Raw genomic sequence first — 21783 nt, 5'->3', positions numbered from 1 at the left:
GTGACCAGGCTGGGTACCAGGAATGGGGGACATTCAACAGAGAAATAACCTTTAACTAACCTTTTCTAATTATTTTTAACTGTGTGAAAAAGTCTTGGTGTTTTCTGGTTCACTTAAGATATCCCAGAATGTGATGTCTGTGATAAATACAGAAAGTCCCATTGCAACCCCTGTTATGTGTGATGTTTCACAATGCTGCGTTTGTGAGCCAAGAAGTACAAAAAGAATTTCACAAAAGGTTAGAACGATTTTTGTAAAGGTTAATTAAATCTTATTTCTGTGTGGAATGCCTCCCTTCCTCATACCACCGCATCATGGTTATTGTTGGAATTGAACACGCATTTCCGGGTTTCACTCCAGTTTCATTTTTGCTTTTCAGTTCACCTTTAAAGTATATGAGGTATAATTTCAGCTGTTCACACAAAAAATCACATAGGGGAGGCTACTGTCTTCTGCTTCAGGGTGAGGGGTAATTGAGACTTCCCAGGAATGTTATAGAACTCTCTTGGAACCGTACTACAGTTCCTCCAGGGCTCACTGAATTGAATTAAAATTCTTATGGAAATGATTCTTATTTCTAGCTGTAATTTCATCAAGCAGAATTTAAAGCTTACAGTTTTCAATCATAGAAGGTCTCTCTTTAAAAATCAACAAGAGCAGTACTAGTGTTTCCCATACAAATTTTTGTCATTTAAAGTGGCTTTGCATTTTCTTGTGAATGTTGAAAGAAGACTCCAAATTGTCTCTCTCCAAATACTGATTGATCAGATTCTGACATTATTCCATTATTTAATGTGAGAAAAACTCTTAAAAATGAACGTAAAAGAACACACAACTTTATTAAACTTAATAAACTAAATTATAGTTTTAAGTGTGCACCTGCAAGGTGAATTATTTTTTTCCTGTAAATGGACAAAGTCGACTGGCCACCCACTCTCCCCATACATATACATCTTGGGAAGGTAGATTTATAATACTTTTGTAGAAGTAAAGGTATATTTTGCATATCACATATGTTCCACAAACAAATAGTTCCAACTTCTGCACACAACTCCCGCTGAGGTCAATGGGAGTTGCATCCATGTCTTAGGGTAGAATTTGTCCCACAGATTCGACATGACATATTTGTTACATGAAGCTCTTGTACTGTAGCATTAGTAGGATGTAGTAGCATTACATTATCCTGACATAAACTATCATGACTTTGTATTTATTGGGTGTAGGATGATGGGGACCAGGCAGCAAGTGTTGAAGAGTTAGAGAAACAGATTGAAAAACTCACCAAGGTAAGAGATTTCCATCAGTTTTAGTGTCTGTCTTATCTGTTTTTTCTGCCTCTAGCACTTTCTCTGCATGGGTTTCTTTCACAGGGCAGAAGGAGACACAGATCCCAGCTTATCTTCCCATTGTTTCTTTTCCTCCCATTCTCCATGTACTTGTGGTTGATCCCCTCCCAACCCTCACATATTTCCTCAACTCCCTAACCTTCTAACTAGTGCTTTTACTTCCAGTTAATCAGCTCGCAACTTACCTACTGCTGATGTTTTTACTTTCACTCTCACAGGATATCAGTTTACCAGCCACCTTTCTTTAGGTGTCTTTTCTCTCAGTCCCTGGTGAATACTGTCCAGAACCCATCCCTTGATAGTGGGGCCTTTTGCGATACTTGGACCTGCAAATTTACCCTAATTGTGAGCTCAACTGTGAAAACTGAGTAGAAGTTCATAAAGTATCACAATAACCTATAACTACAAATGTTGATAGGAAAAGTTGCCAATGCGAGAAAGTTAGTCGAACAAAAAGGCCTACTGATACAACTCAAGGACTGTGTAAAAATAATGCTTGGTAAACAAGAAAAGCGTGGAACCAGAGATCAGTGAACCAGAATTGGTGTGTTGGAAATTTAGGTGCAATTGTGTGGATAAAATAATGAGGCGACGGGCTGTTGTACCCACCACTCCCTTTTAGGAGAGAAAGAGACTTCAAGGAGAAAAATTGGCCATTGGAGTGAGATTAACCATCATGGCTGCCACCCCCACCATATTGTGGGACCCCAGGCCTTCTTCATCCTGATCCTGAGAGATGTTCTGGCCAGACTAGGACAGAGAGACCTACCCAGATGACATCACCACCTCTGCCACCTCCAACTAAATCCCAAACACCAGCTGGGATGTGTGACTTTGCCACCTCCACCCACCCTCTGTGTGTTCTTTTCCTTCCCCACCTTTTTTCTTTTCTTTCCTGTCTCCTTTTGCCTCTTGTTTAATAAGAGTCTGGCTTAGCCAACCAAGACTGCATATTTTGCAACCCTGCTGTAAGCTTGTTACCAGAAAGTGGCAACTATAAGCAGTACCGAAATAGGCCAATGGTTGTACAAGTTTGCCAGGTCTCGGAGTGGCTCGTAAGATCGTGTGCCATGGCTGTTTTTCCAGCAGTGAGATTGCAAGTGAAAGTCAACACCAGAGACAGAAGGTGCATTTTCTATCTTTGCTGTTCTGTTCTCTCTCCTTTTGCGTGTTTGTTGTCTTAGGAAATGGGATTGGACTTTAACAACAGCAACAATAACAGCTCCAGCCCATCTCAGCTAACTAACTTCTCTTTCCCCCCAAAGGACAGTTGTTAGCCTCCGGAATACCATTTAAAAGACTGGTTTTTTCCTTCTGAAAACTATCTTCAGCTAAAAGAGAGGGAATAAGGGATGTTGTTAAAATGAAAGTCTTATTTAATGCTTTACATTTCAAATGCTGTAACTGTTTTCCCTTATTTTCTATATCTTTAATAGTGTGATTGCCATGTACTAAGCAGGATGAGACCCTGAACCTTATTTAAAAGTGCTTACTGTTGGACAGTCAGGGTCACATTAACAACTTTAGCCCATATATTCCATCTAAATTAATACAAAGAGACCGGTTTCAGAGTAACAGCCGTGTTAGTCTGTATTCGCAAAAAGAAAAGGAGTACTTGTGGCACCTTAGAGACTAACCAGTTTATTTGAGCATAGGATTTCGTGAGCTACAGCTCACTTCATCGGATGCATTTCCACAGTATGCATTCGATGAAGTGAGCTGTAGCTCACGAAAGCTTATGCTCAAATAAATTGGTTAGTCTCTAAGGTGCCACAAGTACTCCTTTTCTTTTTACAAAGAGACCTGCTCTCCTGAAATGTCCTGTATGTGGTTTTCCCTTTCAAACCTGATTTGTAATTACTTGCTCACTCCTGCTATTGGTTGACCTTCAGAACCTAGTTCCCAGGCATTGTAGAGAGGAGACCAGTTAACTTGGCCCATTGCTTTTAAATTAAGCACATGGGATGCTAAGTGAATTTGTCACCACCAGTCAAAGGGTGAGCTCTAGTATTAATAGCTTTATGTTTTCCAAAGGATGGAGGCAATATAATTAAGGTTAAATGTGAATATACTTCTGTAGGATTTCCTGAGTGAGCGCTGCCATTGTCCATAGAAATACTATGGGATATTAAAAGCACTGTGATGTTATAGGGAAAGGAAAGATGAGAACAAAGAAGAATAGACTAGAGGTGACACATACAGTAACTCCCCACTTAACGTCGTCTTGCTTAACTTCGTTTCGATCTCACGTCCCTGCTCCATTACAGAACATGCTAGTTTAAAATTGTGCGATGCTCCCCTATAACGTCGTTTGGCCGCCTGCTTTGTCCACGGCTGGCAACCCCCCCATGCCTTCCCCAGCGCCTCCCACCCGCTGGGGAAGGCACCGCAGATCAGTGCCTTCCCCGTGCTGCTCCTGCCCGCAGCAATCAGCTGTCTTGCGGCATTCAGGAGGCTGGGGGAGGAGCGAGGACGCAGCGCGCAGCCTCCCCCGCCTCCTGCCCGCAGCGTTCAGCTGGTTTGCGGTGTTCAGGGAGCTGGGGGGAGGAGCAAGGACGCGGCACGCAGCCTCCCACCTCTCTCCCCTGCCTCCTGAATGCCGCAAACTAGCTGTTTGGGGGGCTGCCAGCCTGTTTAATACCTGTATTAAATTCCTTATTTAATATTGTTTAAAATGTATATAATGCCTTTTGTCTTGCAAAAAAATTCCCTGGAACCTAACCTCCCCATTTACATTAATTCTTATGGGGAAATTGGATTCGTTTAACGTCGTTTCGCTTAAAGTTGCATTTTTCAGGAACATAACTACAACGTTAAGTGAGGAGTTACTTAAGATAATAGCACAAAGAAATTTGCAAGAAACCTCCACAATATCAGTCCCTCTATAAATTTGTAGGATTTATAGGGTATTTTTTGGTGAGGAAGACAAGTCAAATTTGTTTTGAACCTTAGAATGGTGAAGACCATTCCTGAATTCTAAAATAGCCAGGTGCCTAGACTATGGCCCAAAACTGCATAGACTTGAATAGTTGCTTTTTCAGTTTCTGAAGAGTTGCATATGTTTTTGAGTAGTACAGTAGAATCAGGTGTTTAGATAATGGCAGTCGGTATAGGAAGGGAAACTGGTTAGTAGATAAGGAGAATAGAATGGGGAAAATTTGACGAATTGGGATTCTATAGTGTACCTATTTAATTTAATTTAATTAATTTATTTATTTATTAAAAGAGAGTTCATCCTTTCAGCCTCTGTCATTGGTTTGCCTACTGCTCCCAGCTGCAATAAACTCCCAGTTCTGGGAATTCTACACTGCTTCCAAGAGTGCCAGTTTAGCAGAGGAAGGAGAGGGTAAACTAACTGAAATTCCTGTTAGATTTTTCCACTCCTCCCAAAGAGTACTTTGTGTTTGAATACAGGCTTTATCTGTAGATATTACTGAACTCATTTCTCTAAGCCAATGGAAATATTCATTGGTTTCTCATCAGGAGCTACAGAATCTCACGCTGCGCTGGGTACCTTCAGCACTCCGAACACCATTTACTGTATTGCGTAATTGATAGGATCTTGGCTGTTCCAGTACAATGAAATCATGGATTCTGTTGTTCTCTGAATGTTGATATTAAAATACAGAACATACTACTGCAGAATGCATCCTTACGGTGACGCTGATAAATTTAGGGTATATCAAAGAGTGCCTGAGCTGATTATTTAAAGACAATTTGGCTTTTTAGATAAAACACTTGTGTGAAATAAAGTGTCTGGGAAACCAAGTAAAGTGTCTGGGAAACCGTATGCTCATGTGGCCACTGAGCTGTCATTTGGCCTTGCCCGAACAGATATTTTATACTGTAACAACTGATTTTTTCCCCCCACTGAATTATAATCCCCTACCCCTGTTTTTTTTTTTAAACAGCAACAAAGCCAATACAGAAGGAAGTTATTTGAAGCCTCTCACTCTTTACGGTCAATGATGTTTGGTCAGGATCGTTACAGACGCCGGTATTGGATTCTACCCCAGTGTGGGGGTATTTTTGTGGAAGGCATGGAAAGTGGTGAAGGTAAGTACCATAAAGGAGTAATTCTAGAAATTACCGTACAAGAGTATACCACCTGTGCATCTAGTCTGTTAATTGTGTCTCCAAAAATGGCCTATTACCTTCAGGAGAAGGCTAAAAACTAACCTGTGATAGCCCTAGCTATTTGTGCAGTGCTGTTTGATGAGGCTAAGGGGAGTTTTGCTGATTTTCAGTTGGTTAATTTATCGCTTGAAACAGAGAATTAATATCATTTTGTTAATTTTTGATTAGTGTAGTAGCTAGTGTTGTAGATAGTGTAGCTGCATATGAAATCCTTTAATGTTGCTGTGATAAATGAAGCCGGGGGGGGGGGGGGGGGGGGAGAGCTTCCTTTTACGGACATCCAGTTAGCTATAAAATCCCTCTTGGTAGCTGTTTTCTACTTGCTTTACCTGTAAAGGGTTAAACAAGTCCATAGGTAAAAAGAAGGGAGTGGGCACCTGACCAAAAGAGCCAATGGGAGGCTAGAACTGTTTAAAATTGGGAAAAAACTTCCCTTTCTCTGTGTGTCTGTTGTTGCTCTCCGGAGAAGAGGGGAACAGGGCAGCAGTTATGCTGTGAGAAGCTGAAGGCCAGGTATGAAAATCATCAGTCAGACCTAGAATTGCTTATTTGGAACCCAGATATGTAAGTAGATCAGAAAATGTGTAGAAAAACATGATTAGGTTTATTTTGTTTGTTTCTTATGGCTTGTGGATTCCTCTGCTAAACCCAGATGCTTTTGTTGCTTGTAACCTTTAAGCTGAACCCCCAGAAACTATTTTGGGTGCTTAATTTTTGGAATTGCTCTTGTAAAAATCTAGGAATAGCCTCAGTTTTCAGATATATTTTCTTTTTGTTTTCAATAAAATTTAACTTTTTTAAGAACAGGATTTGGATTTTTGTGTCTTAAGAGGTTTGTGCACTTGTTTTTTAGTTAGCTGGTGGCAACAGCTGATTTCTTTGTTCTCCTTTCTCAGCTCTTCTCTGGGGGGGTGGAGATGTGTGAAAGGGCTTGAAGGCACCCCACAGGAAGGAATTCCCAAGTGTGCCTTCCTGGGTTTCAAGGGGTTTTGCATTTGGGTGGTGGCAACATCTGCCCATCCAAGGTCAGAGAGAAGCTGTGACCTTGGGAGTTTAATACCAGCCTGGAGTGGCCAGTATTAATTTTTAAAATCCTTGTGGGCCCCCACCTTAGTGGGGAATCAGCCTTGACAGTGGCTAAACTATTTCTCTCTATTTTCTGTGGCAATGAATTCTGCAGGTTGACCACAGAATGTATGAAGGAGCATTTCTTTTTGTTTGTTTTAATTCTCTCAGCGTTTATGCAAATATTCAGAATGTTTTGTGTTTAGAGATTACATATATGGTGTGAAATAAAATGGAACATAATTGTTATACAATAAGATACTGCCTTTTCAGTTCTCTACTAAAACAATAATTTCTTTATTAACCCATAACATGGTTTTATGCTCCTCTTTTTTTCTGAGTGACCTGAATTCCCCGCCAAGAGACATTAGTCTGTTTTACTAAAATTTAAATGGAGTTGCTGATTTTGATAGTTAATATATACCTATTCCACAAACTTTTTTTTTTTTTTAATTAACCTCAAGTCTAGATGCATGTGAATTTTAGAATTCACTCATTAGAATTCCTGGATATAGATCCAACCCATGATTTTGGTTCCAGAACAGATCCATTTTTTCAGTTCTGGTTTGGATGCAGCCAAAACCCGCCATTTTCACAAGATTTTGGCCCAAGATGGCAAAAATCTCTCCAAGAAGTCCTCGGAAGATGCATTCTAGGTATCTATCACACCCATCCCCAAAGATTTAGTACTATCAGAGTGAAACCTGAGCCCTTATTTGACTTGAAACCTGAATCACAAAGTCTCACCTAAACCTAATCATGATCCCAGAGGTAGCTTGCTAATATTGTGTGTGCTCTGTAGGGCCTCTCTTTCATCATCCCCTCATTATATTATGCTCTGAATTAGAAACTGCTGTGCAAACACCAAAAGTCATATGGAAGTAGAAGTTGACTATCAAATGCTGTAGTGCTTGTGTTTCTTTTCCTGTTTTCCAAAGTGTCTTCAATTGTACAGTAATAATATTCCATGTAGTGTATTTTAGCCCAGAGAATCCCAAAGAGCTTTACAAACTATATGCAGAGAACTACTGAACTAGAGCTACCTCTCTGGAGGTGCTATGGAAATTTTGGCCAAAAACACCAGGACAGACCCATGTTCTTTTAAATTAGTCTAGAGGGATTGTTAAGGTCTATGCAGATCAATGGGACTTACATTTTTAAGATCTCATCTGCAAGATGTCTCCTTGCCCACTTTATCGCCTTTTCAGTAAATTGCATAGTAGTCAGTTTATTACCTCAGAAGGATGAGGTTGGCTCTGCTGAGTTTTGAAACCGATAGTTCCTGGGTGTAGGTAACTTGAAACTGGATGCATAGAACACTAAGCCATCTGTCCAGTTATCAAAAATACCTCCCTCTAATGCTTTTACCTGTGCAGTTCCCTAAATTGTTTTTTCCTGTCAGGCCCATTTTGGATCTCTTGGTAAATTCAACATTATTGGTACCCAGATACATTACTAGAGCGAAAAGAAAAGGAGTACTTGTGGCACCTTAGAGACTAACCAATTGAATACAGACTAACACGGCTGTTACTCTGAAACCTGTTACTAGAGCGGTGGGTGCATTAAAAATTCAGAAAGAGAGATGCAAAATTATAGCAGTGCATTTTCCTTGCTATTGTGCTTTTTTCCTTGTTGAAATTATTCTGGTTTTGCAGAATGTGCAAATAACCCCTGCAGGAGTTACCAGCCATAGATGATAAATAGGGGCCCTGTTTATCTGTAATTATGCAGCTGCACTAACTGATGCAGAAACTAAGCAAACGGCTGCCATGCTGAGTGCTTTTCCTTCTCTTTCCTCCCTGTTCCTGCCATTTCTCCTTCTTTTGTTTTTTTTGAAGATTCTTATTAATGCTTGTTGACATATGTTAATATGGGCAGAGGAAGATAGAGGGTTGAAGGGAGAATGGGAGAGAAGAGAGAACAGAACAGTTTTTTCCCCCATTTATAAATCTGGTCCTTCCCCACCTCAAAGATATTCAAGCTGACATGGACGCTGAACCTTAGCATTTTGTATTGTAAATTGTTTAGCTATTTAAACTATTCTATCCATCTATATACTTAGCTATCTGTATATCCCAATCATTACATTGTGTAGGTTCTTCAAATAATTTATTTCAGGTAATGAGTAAAACAGGTAAAAGTAGCCTCTAGTATTTGGTAATTAAAATTCGCAATCCACCCAATTAATTTTTTAATTAAAAGAAAGCGGGGAATTTAATGTCCTATTTCTATCTTTGGAGACATCCAATTTGTGAAATAGATTATTTATTTATTTATTTATTTATTTATTTGTGGTCTTCATTCTTTCTTCTCCCCCCACTATGGGCTGAGAGTTTATGGAAATAGCCTATAAACTTAAAAGAAAATATCCTACTCTCTTGGTGTGAACGTGAAACTTTTTGGTAATTCTGCAGTCAATGGTAAGTTTCACAAGCACAAAGCTAGAAAAATTTTGTCCCTTCCAAAGAAATTAGAAGTGACAAAGTGCTCCAGAATTCCATTGGTGTTCTGTATGCAAGTTAAGTGAATCTCTTAGCAATCTCTCGGGCAAAATCCTGGCCTTGTTGAACTCAATTTCAGTGGGTCCAGTTTTTCATCTCTGATGCATAGCAAAGTTTAAATCCGTTTTAGATTTGGTGAGGGGAAAAAAACACAATACAATTTACAACACTATGAGAAGGATCTGTGAGCATTTTTGTTATAAACCTCTTTCCAAACTGTTTTGAGTTGGCTGTGAAATTTCGTCCAAACTGAGGTACAGTGTAAAGTATATTTGAGTTTTGTGTATCCTTTTACAAAATATTTTTCAGAGCTTGAAGGCAATTTCATAGAGTACATGGCGGTCTAGAGCACGTGGAAGTGACTGATGAAATTATTCTTTATATAAAACCTGATTACAGGAATGATCTAAGTTAGATGGTTCTTCTGTGATATTTAAAGTTTACAGTTTTTTCAATTTTTCAGGTCTAGAAGAAATTGCAAAAGAAAAAGAGAAGTTAAAAAAAGCAGAAAGTATACATATCAAAGAAGAGATGTTTGAGACCTCAGAGGAAAAATTAAACTGTGTAAATACAAGTCACTGTGAGCAGAAAGAAGATCTTAAGGAAAAGGATAACACTAATTTGTTTCTACAGAAGCCTGGCTCTTTTTCAAAGCTAAGCAAACTGTTGGAGGTAGCAAAGATGCCTCCTGAATCTGACATTATGTCACAAAAACCCAATGGCAGTGCAGCAAATGGGTGCATGTTATCTTATCAAAATAACTCTAAAAACTCTCTCTGCAGCCTTCAACCCACCATATCACAAAGCAGCTCTGAAAAGTCAGATTCTAATAATCTTTTTAATCCCATTGCAAGTGGGCCAGGGAAGTTTTACAATTCTCCATTAATTCCAAATGACCAGTTGTTAAAGACTCTTACAGAAAAGAGCAGACAGTGGTTCAGCCTTTTACCAAGAATACCATGTGATGATACATCAGTTACCCATTCAGATACACCAGCTGCTTCTTCTTCACTAACTCTGCATTCAAATCCTCCCTCAAAATCACCTTCACCAGTCCCATCTCCTCATATCACTTCAACCTCTGTACAGAGTCCTATGGGAATAAGTCCTTTTGCATTATCATCACTTCAGGTTGGTACTTAATTACAATCTAAGGTGTCTGATCTTGCAGTCCTTACCAGGCAAAATTCCCTCTGAGAGCTGACCATACCATTGAAATTGTACCTTTGTTCCTTGTATTTTTTTAAAAAAAAAAAACATTGTAAAATGTAGCTCATTCTTAGAAATGTTTTTTTATGCAGCCAAGTACTATTTGCTAAAAAGATTTAGATTGGTAGATTAGTAGGCAAACCGGGATCTTTAAATTAACAATTTGTGTGATTTTGTGTGTACTGTTTCAAATCATTTGTGTTTATATAAAGAAGTTGGCAATTGAATGGAAAAAAAAGATAACTACTAATAGTAATTTTCGGAAGTGTGGTCATCAGAAGCAACAGTTTTCTAAACATTCACCATATAGGGTTACTAGCTGTTTGTGTGACTTGGCATCTTAGATTTTTAAATTCTTCAAGGCAGGGATCAAGGCTTCTTTTGTGTTTTTATTATGCCTAGCACAAGGGTTGACTAATCCTAATCCAGGTTTCTGGGGGCTCCACACTAGAAATAGAATTAATAGTAATGTTTTAAAAATATTTTTGATACAGCAGATGAAGACTGGATTACCTATAATGGGACTTCAATTTTGTGGATGGCCTACAGGAGTTCTTACTTCAAACCTTCCATTTTCATCTCCCTTACCTAGTGTTGGATCAGGGTTAGGATTGTCAGAAGGAAATGGTAATTCATTTTTGACGCCCAATGTTCCTACAAGTAAAAGTGAATCACCGGTACCACAGACTGAAAAAACAGCTTCTGCTCCCTCTACAGGAGTTGAAGTAGCCAAGCCAGTAGATTATCCTAGCCCAAAACCCATACCAGAAGGTAAGCATAATGCAGTAATGTGCCAGAACTGTCTAAATGTTGAGTTCCTCTAATGCTGCTGCACTATCAGAACATTTGTTTGCATGATTTCTTGAAATAAATCTGATTGTAATAGTGCTTCATGTTTAAAATGCTTGTAAAAGATTTACAAACTTGTCTTGATTCAGAAATGCAGTTTGGCTGGTGGAGAATTATTGATCCAGAGGACCTAAAAGCTTTGCTTAAAGTACTACATCTCAGGGGAATAAGAGAGAAGGCCTTACAGAAGCAAATACAGAAACACATGGATTACATTACTTTGGCCTGCATGAAGAACAAAGATGGTATGTAACTGATATGAATGTTTGATTGGCATAAGGATAATAAGTAGAGGTGAATCTGAGGTACATTTGGATCCAGACTAGAACTTCTCAAACGCTCGGCTTGTCCAGATGTGAGCTTTTGGTTCAGGCCAATATCTAATAATTAGTTCACTTAACTAGGTATGTTTCTTTTCATGAAAAAAGGATATTGGCTTCAACACAGAACCTGCAGCCAGAGAGGAGGGGGTTTAAAGTGTCTTTAAAACACCTTTGTACCCTCTTGATACTGGATAGCTCTGGTAGCTGGAGAGCCGCCATCGTAACACAGATAGTCCTGGGGACCTGACTGAGTTATGCCAATCTTTTCAGCCTGCCCGGAACCTTCACAGTGCTACATACTGCAGTGCATACTCGACGTGCCCCCACCCTAGATATTGCAATTCTTTAAGCATCTGTGACAAGATCAATACAAAATTAAGCGGTCACATTGGATATATTAAGAGTAAGTTTATATAATGACCATTAAACACTTTTTTAACGTAACAGGTTTGAGTTTGCAAAAATCAGTTACAATGTTAATTAAAATAAAATAATACAATTTCAACTCCCAAATACAGTTGCAATTATTGAAATAAACGAAAATGAGGAAAACCAGGTAACTCGAGACGTTGTGGAGAACTGGTCAGTAGAAGAGCAAGCAATGGAGATTGATCTAGCTATTCTTCACCAGGTGGAAGACCTAGAACGGAGAGTTGTATCAGCTAGTTTGCAAGTTAAGGTAAAACTGCCTTTCAGTAAAATCCCTCTTCAAAAATGTTGTTATTAAAGTGGTAAGAATTTAAACCCAGTATTTGCAGTTCTTTTGCTGTTAGGGATAGCTGCCTTCTCATTAATTTTATAGTCCACAAATGGAACAAATCCAATATAATTTCACTATATTTGTATCACAGAAGCTGGAATGTTTTCTCCCTTTCTCTTCCTATTTCAAACATCAAAGGAAACATAGAGTATAGTATTACTTTTTATTACAGTTAAATCTTTGGATAAAGATCCTCAGAGTGGCAGCCCCCAGAATATTCCCTTATAGCACACAGAGCCCTATGCCTTTCATTGTGGTGGGAATAAGACCATTTTGGGTGATGACCTGTTTTTAACTGCAAAGATTTGATGGGTATGGGATAGCTTAGTCATTTAGCTGTAGCACTTTGTGCCACCATTATATGTCCGTGTGGGTTTGTTGTTGTTCTTTAAAATAAATAAAAGAGCATTTCAACTTCTTTGTTTTGGGGATGGTGGAATAATGGAATACACCCCATGCATATGAGGAACTATGTACCACATGGATTGTGAATCTGAAGCAGCTCAGGACTTTCTGGTCACTATTACAATCATGGCGTTATGCAAGATGATTGTAGGCCCAGCAGTCTTTCTGCAATCTGGATATGATGTTTGGGCTGGAGCAGAGTGGAGAGTTGGATATTATTTCCATGTCATGGGTTGCACATTGCCTCCTGTGGTTTGAGGTCTGGGACCTGGCAGGGTCCTTCCTGTCAGAATGAGAAGCCTGTTGCGATGGTCTGCCCTCAGAGACTAATGGAACTTGATGCTTCCAGAGGGCTCTGTGTGAATGCTACTGCTGAGAGACCACTCTGCTAATGGTTTGGCTATGCTTATATTTTGGGATTCATTGTTTTAATTATCTGAATAGTTTGAGAAAGACAGGGTAAAAAGCTGATTACTAACTACTGACATCTGCTGAAGACAGTACCTGAATTTTTTAGGTTAATACAATACATAATTCCATTATTCCCACACTTTTCCAGTTACAGCACCAAACAATGTGTAAACCTCTCTACTAAATATAGGGCTGGATATGTCCCGAGCCAGCATCGGAGAGGGAAGATCTGGTATATTATGAACATAAGTCATTTACTAAATTGTATAAGAAGCATGATGGAGAATGTGCTGGAGGAGAAGAAGGCAATACCAGTGCTCTAGAGCGGAAGAGTGACAACCCTCTAGATATAGCTGTAACCAGGCTTGCTGACTTGGAGCGGAACATAGAGCGAAGGTATCTGAAGAGCCCCTTAAGTACCACCATTCAGATCAAACTGGATAATGTGGGCACAGTTACTGTCCCTGCTCCTGCACCATCCATTAGTGGTGATGGTGACGGGTAGGTTATTGAGATTAACTTGAAAAATTATTGTGCTTCTTTGCTAATTGGAGCCTATTTTCTATTGCCTGTTATCTATGTATCTTCTTGTATGTCTGTGATCCATATGGATCATGTTATTCTGCATGGTGCTTTGTAAATATTTTTTGTTATGTATGTTGATAATCCTGCAAAGTTATCTTACATTTAACTGGTTGTGACTAAGCTTTGAGGCACGTAGCCACAGTCTGTGCACTACATCAAATTTAGTTGCTTAAACCTTATACTTATTGGCTGTGTACGTTTCGTCATTGCTTGGCTTTCAATGTGATAATGATTGTTCCATGTTCAGAGATCAGCAAACATGGATGTGACCTACTTAATTTCTCTGTATTTCAATGCAGAATTGAAGAGGATATTGCTCCAGGGCTAAGGGTATGGAGAAGGGCATTGTCAGAAGCTCGCAGTGCTGCACAGGTAGCTCTGTGCATTCAGCAGTTACAGAAATCAATAGCATGGGAAAAATCTATTATGAAAGTTGTAAGTGTTTTTCATTTAAGAAATACTGTAACTAAACTTTGCTGTGTCCTATTTCCCCACTTTAAGATACTGTGAATACTAATGTCTCTCTTATCGCTTCTAAAACTTACTACAGTTAAACTGTACGTAGTGCACTTATGAGCATAAATCGTACAGATTTCACTTTTGCCAAATTCAGCATTGTGAAACTTCCTATAATGGAAAGCTCTTCCACTGGTTGCTTTATTTTTAAGGTGTCAATTATTCTTTGAAATTAACATGTAGGTATAAAATAGGCATTTCCGTGCCTCTTTGATGGAGGACACCATATTACTGAAAATTACTCATCTGTGATGTTAGCTTCATGAAGACTCATTGTCACATACTGTCATTAAAGGCTTGATTTTTCAGAAAGTTGAGATGCTCCAAAATGTATGTGGCTTCTTTCCATGCCCACTTATCACGAGTGAACATGCAAACTGGGCAGATATATAAGCAAGTGGGTTGTAATGTCCATCTCCTCATACACATGCCCGTTTAACAAGTAGAGCTGTGTTAATTGCACATAGAAAAAAGCATGCAAATGCATGTGTAAAAATTTGCATGAACGTTTGAACCTCAAATTTCTGAAAATTAAGTTTTAAGACTGCTCTAACATTCATCAAAGAGAACTTTTACAGTTAAGTGTTAAGTATATAATGTTGAAATGTTAACTTGTAAACATCTTCATCCAATGATTGGACTGTTAAAACTAGCTCAAAATTGCTTTATGACCCAATATTGTGATCCAGTATTGTCAGTGTAATATGGTGGACACTGTAGAAAGCTTTTTTTTTTTTTTTTTTTTTAGTTATTAGCCCCTCTCCTCATTTTTGAACAAGCAAGTAATATCCCACTTCTACCCATTAGGTATGCTTTGTATTTCTAGATAGATAATTGAAGGATAATTTACAGATACAAATTATGCTTATAAGGTTTTATGCTCCTATCAAAAGATTATGGATACTACGAGAGGAGCCAAAAGACCACGGAAATGGCTTAAAGTGTAATTTGGGACTTTGAGAGCGAGATATAGTTTAAATCACAGTTTTTCTCAATTGGGTTTGTGCATTGAATTACACAGGAAATGTGGGTATTTAGTAGAAGGGCTCCGTCCTGAAAGGTGTTGATATTACTTACACCAAAAAGAATTTTTTTAATTGCATAGGACAATTTTTAAAATTCAGAATTTCCTCTTCCTTTTTTAAATTGCACTTTGGTTTTTCTCGTGTTTTCCACTCATATTTTTATAGTTACAGACTTTGGACTAGAGAAAACAAGGCAAATGAATAGTCTAAAACACCCATCATCTTAAAATCTTTCCCCTATATTCACCAAAACAGTATCTATATTAATGAATTTGGAAGTGGCAACTAGCAGCTGAAGTTAGTAAGAGTTCCATTTCCTATGCTGCTGGCTACTGTCATTTCTTCTCCCCTTTTCCCACAAATAGATGTCTGATCAAAAATATGTTTGTACTCTAAAATAATTGCATGTAAAACTCACTTGTCTAGTTCAGTTGTGGACTGTCAGCTTACATAAATTTAAATGATATATATAGTTTTAAAAAAATATAAATTGTAAATATGTATTAATATATAAAATTCAAATATACATTAATGTAAAGATATAAAATGGAATATATAATATGTTATGGTAGATATTACATAATGAAGTTTTTCCTACTTTAAAAGCATGATGACTTCAGAGAGGTCCAAATGGCTATATCAGGCACTCGAACGATTGGCTTTGTCCCCGGTTGATCCATTGCCTTTTTCTTAATAACTATTTTATAAATATTTACGAACACATCTGACTCTGATCCTGAAGTCACAGAATTTTCTTTAAGCAGTGTCTGCATAGTCCAGCCAAAGATTATCAAACTGTAACTTGTTTAATTTAAAATGGACTGTATTTAATAATAATTTAGAAAATATTTTTAAAAATTAAATAGGCTTATTATAACAGCTCTTCATCTGCAGTATTTTAAAACTAACAATAATGTATTTTAACTCTCTATTAAGCAGCTCCTTTTCAGTGCCTAGATTTTTCATTTGCGATGGCTTTTGACTGACATGTGCCATGACTTCCAGCACTTAATTTAATACATTTCCAGCAAAGCTACGCAAATTGTCTGTTTGCCTGTATAATACGTCTGTGAAAAATATTAATACCTCATGACACTGAGGTCAGAGGTCTAAATAAAAATTACATTTGAATAATATACAGTAGCCACACTTAAGAACTTGCCAGTATTGTCTTAGCTAAATACTTACTTCATTATTTGCATTATTTCCCAAGTATTTCCTATAGCAGGGGTGGCCAAACTTACTGACCCACCGAGCAACATACAACAATCTTCAGAAGTTCGAGAGCCGAGGCGTGTCTGCTGGGGCTCGGGGCTTCTGCCCCATGGGAGGCACCTGCCAGAGCTTGGGGCTTCAGGCTCGGCCCTCTGAGGTTCCAAGCCCCAGTAGGCGTGACCCAGGCTGAAGCCCTGAGACCCACCTCCCTGCTGGGTAGAAGCCCCTACTTCAACACCTTGCTGCAAGGCAGAGGTCCTGAACTCCACCCCAAGTCTGGGAGGTGGAGAATGGGGGAGGAGCGTGGGGGGCTCCGGGAGCCACACTTTAACTGTAAAAGAGCCGCATACGACTCATGAGCGACAGTTTGGCCACCCCTGCCATATAGCAAATGCTGAGGTATTGTATCTATCTAGCCAATACAAAACAGGAAAGTTCTTCAGGTTGACCACTCTACAGTATGACCTTCAATTTTATAGCAGTCTAGAAAGAGTTCAAATATGACTGTCCATGAAATCAGAATCCCTAAATTGCAGAACAGTTTGTATTGGTATGGACATGTCTGGTTGGGTCCAGTTGAGAAAGTGAGGAGTCATTTACGTGGTCTGGTCTGTGCAAGGACCATGGACTTTTGTCCCTCCCGTCACCTTGGCGGTTCACTGCACTCACTTTAAAGACCCACTCCACATCAAGAGACTCAGAGAAGAAATGTACCTCCCACAGAAAATAAAAATACCAAATTTTCTATTTTTAAAATGTAAATCAAATGTCTAGTTGTGTTTTATTTTTCCATTTATCCACACCATGTGCAGCTGAAGGCACAAAGCTGCATGCATCTTAGACTGGTACTAACCAACCTCTAAAACATGCTATTATTCTGTCTTAATGCTGTATCTTTAGTGTAAATTCTGTATCCAGTTGTTGCTAGTGTGCGTTTTTGCAATGGACTTACTAAGACTTCAACAAAACAAAAAAAAAGTTGTAATGAGAAACAACTCCAGAGATATAAAGGTATCACGATTTCCTGGAGTCTGTGGGAAAATTAATAATGAATTGGAATTATTTTAGTGCTAGTATTAAGTTAATTTAGGAGCTCATCCAAACCTTATTAATTTTTCCCATTGATTTCCATGGGATTTGGATCAGGCCCTTTCTGATTATTTTTCTAAAATAGGGTACTAATTTTAAAATGTAATTACTTTATAAAGTTCTATAAACCATATAACATACTAGATCTTGCAATTAAGATATGCAAAAGAAAAATTTCAGACTGTTTTTCCCCACAAACCTTAGGGATGCGGTGTCTCATTCTTTTTCTACCCAGCTCACTTCATCAAATAATTATCATATTACTGACCTACTTTTAAATTTATTCACTTTTTAAATAAAGCTCTGCTTACATACTCCTAGCCATATGCCCAGTATAAGGCCAACCTAAAGTCAGAAAAGGGTAACATAACAGCATTTGCAGAGGAAGAAAACATGATTTTCATTATGATTTTGCATCACTCTTTCTTTTTGCATAATAGTAATAATGTTCATGATGGCATTTTATTCAATAATTTTGGTCATGTCTTTTGTTTCATGTGAACTTGTTTTTATGTAAAATTAACATTGATTAAATTTCCTACACAATGAAAAACCAACAATTATTAGCCAATGCCTAGTCATACGGAAGATCAGTTCCCATAAGTGCTGTGCCCTATCTGCAAACAGTGAATGCCCTACCAGCTGCTGAACCAGATGAAAAATCCAAAGTGAGACTAAACAGATGTGTCTTGCTGCATCTTAAAGGCTGTCAATCTTGGCATTGGCAGATTATAAGAGAGTAGATCCAGAACGGAGGGATCTAAGGATGCCCTGCTTTCTAGCGCTAGGATGTCAACCCTGGGGACAGACAACAAGAGCATTCGAATTGACTGTGACTTCCACCATAGGGCATAAGTGGAGAGAGAGTCGCTGAGATAGCATATGTGCTATCAGTGGTTTTTGTGGTTATCCAATACCTCTGCAGCATTTAGTCAAATGTAAAAGGTATTAATTGCTTTGTATGCTTTGACATCAGTGTTAAATGTAGATGTGTTTTTCAAGTGTGTAATGTGTAAGCATTTCGCCTTTGGCTTAATTCCTCACACTGTACACGAGCCATGCAGATATCCCAGTGCAACCACAACCTGTTATGTAGTTGTCCATATACATGAGAGAGAGAATTATAGAAATACATAGATGTATACACATGTATAGCTGTGGCTACTGTACGTATGTAAGATAATGTGGAAAATATCTTCCAGTGCTGAATGTATGGCATATATTACTACATTTCAGGAAAATTTTTTAAGGGAGGCTTATTGAATTAAAGTGATTTTGCATGTATTGTAGTACTGCCAAATATGTCGAAAGGGAGATAATGAGGAACTTCTGCTTCTTTGTGATGGCTGTGACAAAGGCTGTCATACATACTGCCATAGACCGAAGATCACTACTATACCAGAGGGTGACTGGTTTTGTCCTGCCTGCATAGCAAAGGTAATATTAATCTTAAAGATGAATTGAAATGTTTTTGACCCTCCAGTACCTGAGTTCAGAGTTCTGTGCCTCTCCAGCAATTGCTGACAACTTGAAAAACATCTAAAGTAGAGCAACAATCTGCATGCCTTATACTGGCTTGGGTGACTATTAGGGATGCTTTCAAGTGTTGCAAGAGAAGAACAGAGTCTTAATAAAGGTGTTGGCAAAGGATATGACTTTCAGCTACTTTGTTTTTAATTGTACTCATCAGTAATTTTGCATTTAAACATAGGCTGCTACAAATTTGATATCCTAAGCATCTTTTTCTATTTTAAAATAAGTTTTTTTCATTCACCTTTCAAACAAAGTTGATATAACTGTTGACAGACAAATGTTTCATACAGATATGCGGTATGAAAACAAATGTAGTCGTATTATGATGTTAGTGTGTCACTTCCATCATTCTCATATAGTGCTAATCAAAGATTATACTTTTCTCAGACAAATCTTTTACCTTCTATTGTTACAAGTAATACCTAAGGTTGCTGTATAATTACTCTGTATTTGTATTTCATAACGCTTTGTTAACAATCAGTTTGGCTCTTTCTCTCGCTGTATTCAATCAGTTTGCGTTTTAGTTTCCATGGGTGTTTCACACAGCAATAAGGGAGAGAAACCCTATCTTTTTAAAAAAAGGAAAATGGAAATGTAAAGCCACAAAAATTGGCAATACAGGGAAAGGGGGGAATTCCAGGACAATTGTAGTACCTGAAGATACTTTCAACTCATTTTTTTAAAACTGAATTTATTTTAATATTTTATAATAGTTTCATAGAGCATAAGGCCAGAAGGGACCATTAGCTCAGCTTGTTTCACCTCCTGTATATCACAGCCTATTAAATTTCACTCTTCCCCCAGAATTCATCCCAAAAACTTGTATGACTAAAGCATAACTTGTGTTTGACTAAAGTATATCTTCCAGAAAGGCGTGCAGTCTTGAATTGAAGAAGTGAAGAGATGGAGAATTCACCACTTCCTTTTAATAGTGTCCCTTAACTGGTGCTTTGCCATAGACGGTGTTATGCTGTATAAAGCACCCTGTATCTTTTATCATGGGTTTCCTTCCTCCTTCCCAAATTACTGAAACATTTCGGTATAAAGGAAGCCAGAAACTAAAGGTGCAACTCAGAAAAGACTCCCAGATTTGCTGGATTTGGGTCTAAAATTCTGTAAACCCACCAAATTTATCATGATGTCTACCTTAAACTGTCAAGTATCAGGGGGTAGCTGTGTTAGTCTGTATCCACAAAAACAACAAGGAGTCCGGTGGCACCTTAAAGACTAACAGATTTATTTGGGCCTAAGCTTTTGTGGGTAAAAAAAACCCACTTCTTCAGATGCAATGAAGCTTATGCCCAAATAAATCTGTTAGTCTTTAAGGTGCCACTGGACTCCTTGTTGTTTTTGTAGATACCTTAAACTGTAAATAAATCCAGGCAGTCTAGGTTAAAGCTCAGTACAGATTTGCTGAAATCTTTTCCCTGTAACAAAAACCGAAACTGGGCAACTTTCAGCTAATTGCGTGTTTTGTTAGAAAACATCTGCTTTATTATGAATGTTCAGCCAACAAGTTTTATAAAGATAAAGATGCATGCCTGTAATACATTTACAAACGTAACATCACCATATGTAATGGTAATACCACATTTATTTTGTATTGTAAGTACAGGGAAACACTTTTATCTAGGATACTTCTGTGTGGCAACTGATGGCAAATGTTGACATTGACTTGCTATCTCTGTAGATTAATTCCAGATAAAATAAGTGTTTAAGGGATATCAGTTTGACCAAGTTCAAATAGGGCTTACTCAGGCAAAACTGCCATTAACTTTACTGAAGGCCTGACCCCGTGAGGAGGTAAGTGACAAAGAAGGCACTAAGCCCTCTCAGCTCCCATTAATTTAATTGCAAGTTGAGGGTAAACAGCACTTCACATGTTCAGGCCTTCAGCGAGGACATTTGGTCCATTCCCATGACTCTTCAATTGACTTGGCATCTGAAGGACCCTTCAATAGGGTCACCATTAAGTCAGCATTTTGCAACAATTGCCACATACAGGTATGTGTGTATGATACTAGAGTACTTCCCTATATTTAAAACAAGAAAAAATAGAAACCACTGTGTGGTAATAGTATAGAAAATTCATAGTCATTTATAAACCTTTGCAGTATTCTGTTTTTAAAGCTAAGGAATTCTTAGTTTTTCTAAGTTTTTTCTCCTCGTATAATTCATTCATATTCTCTGCATCTTATACAAATGGTGCAACAATGTCAGCCCTTCCAGCTTTATCAGGACCAAAGTGCTTAAGCAATGTGTTTAACATTCATGCCATAGATAGGCAAATGATATAACTATTTACAGTAAGTAATGAATTCTGCATAATCATGCTCTGAAAAAATGTGTAACATATAGTTTTTTAGAGAACTAAACAGAGAACCCAGATATCAAAAAAGGCCTCCAGCATCATTATTGCTTGTATCCTGGTAATAAATAAAATACAGTCAGATGTGAACACTAGACCACAAGTAGGGGACTGAAAAAATAAAATAACATTTTACAAAACCTAACACAAATGTTAGAAAATTGTGTTTTAAAGTGCCAATGAAATTGGTTTTGGGTGTATTGAAACATTTTCTTAGTATTTGCCCCCAGAATATAATAGCATTTTGTTAGTGCTTGAGAAACAAGAAGCAAAATTTACTAAATAGAGATGAATGAAGTATAGAAAGTCAATAAACAGCAAATATTATGAATCTAAATCTGAGTTTTAAAACTCTTGTTTAAATTATCTAAGATGTGTGTGTAACACAACCATTGTTAATACATAGTTTTTAGTTTGACAGTGTCTCTTTTTATTCATTGATATTA

At 38.0% G+C, this 21783-nt stretch overlaps 1 protein-coding gene across 39 annotated transcripts in view; it reads left to right on the top strand.

Moving 5' to 3' along the window:
• BAZ2B (bromodomain adjacent to zinc finger domain 2B) overlaps window positions 1–21783 on the top strand; it is a 277531-nt gene that overhangs the window by 240223 nt on the left and 15525 nt on the right. For 30 of the 39 annotated variants that reach the window (XM_037913210.2, XM_043524903.1, XM_043524922.1 and 27 more), the window contains 9 exons: window positions 1224–1286; window positions 5258–5402; window positions 9513–10180; window positions 10753–11029; window positions 11197–11352; window positions 11949–12109; window positions 13197–13507; window positions 13891–14026; window positions 18727–18873. In XM_037913210.2, the coding sequence (XP_037769138.1) occupies window positions 1224–1286; window positions 5258–5402; window positions 9513–10180; window positions 10753–11029; window positions 11197–11352; window positions 11949–12109; window positions 13197–13507; window positions 13891–14026; window positions 18727–18873 (2064 nt within the window). Of the gene's footprint in view, window positions 1–1223; window positions 1287–5257; window positions 5403–9512; window positions 10181–10752; window positions 11030–11196; window positions 11353–11700; window positions 11834–11948; window positions 12110–13196; window positions 13508–13890; window positions 14027–18726; window positions 18874–21783 lie in introns of those variants that run through there. The other 9 variants (XM_037913220.2, XM_037913217.2, XM_043524898.1 and 6 more) reach the window with 4 other exon arrangements.

The sequence above is a fragment of the Chelonia mydas genome, chromosome 11 (assembly GCF_015237465.2).
Source record: "Chelonia mydas isolate rCheMyd1 chromosome 11, rCheMyd1.pri.v2, whole genome shotgun sequence".
Taxonomy (NCBI): domain Eukaryota; kingdom Metazoa; phylum Chordata; order Testudines; family Cheloniidae; genus Chelonia; species Chelonia mydas.
Note: the sequence above shows the minus strand (reverse complement) of the source record. Positions and strands in the feature narration are given on the sequence as shown.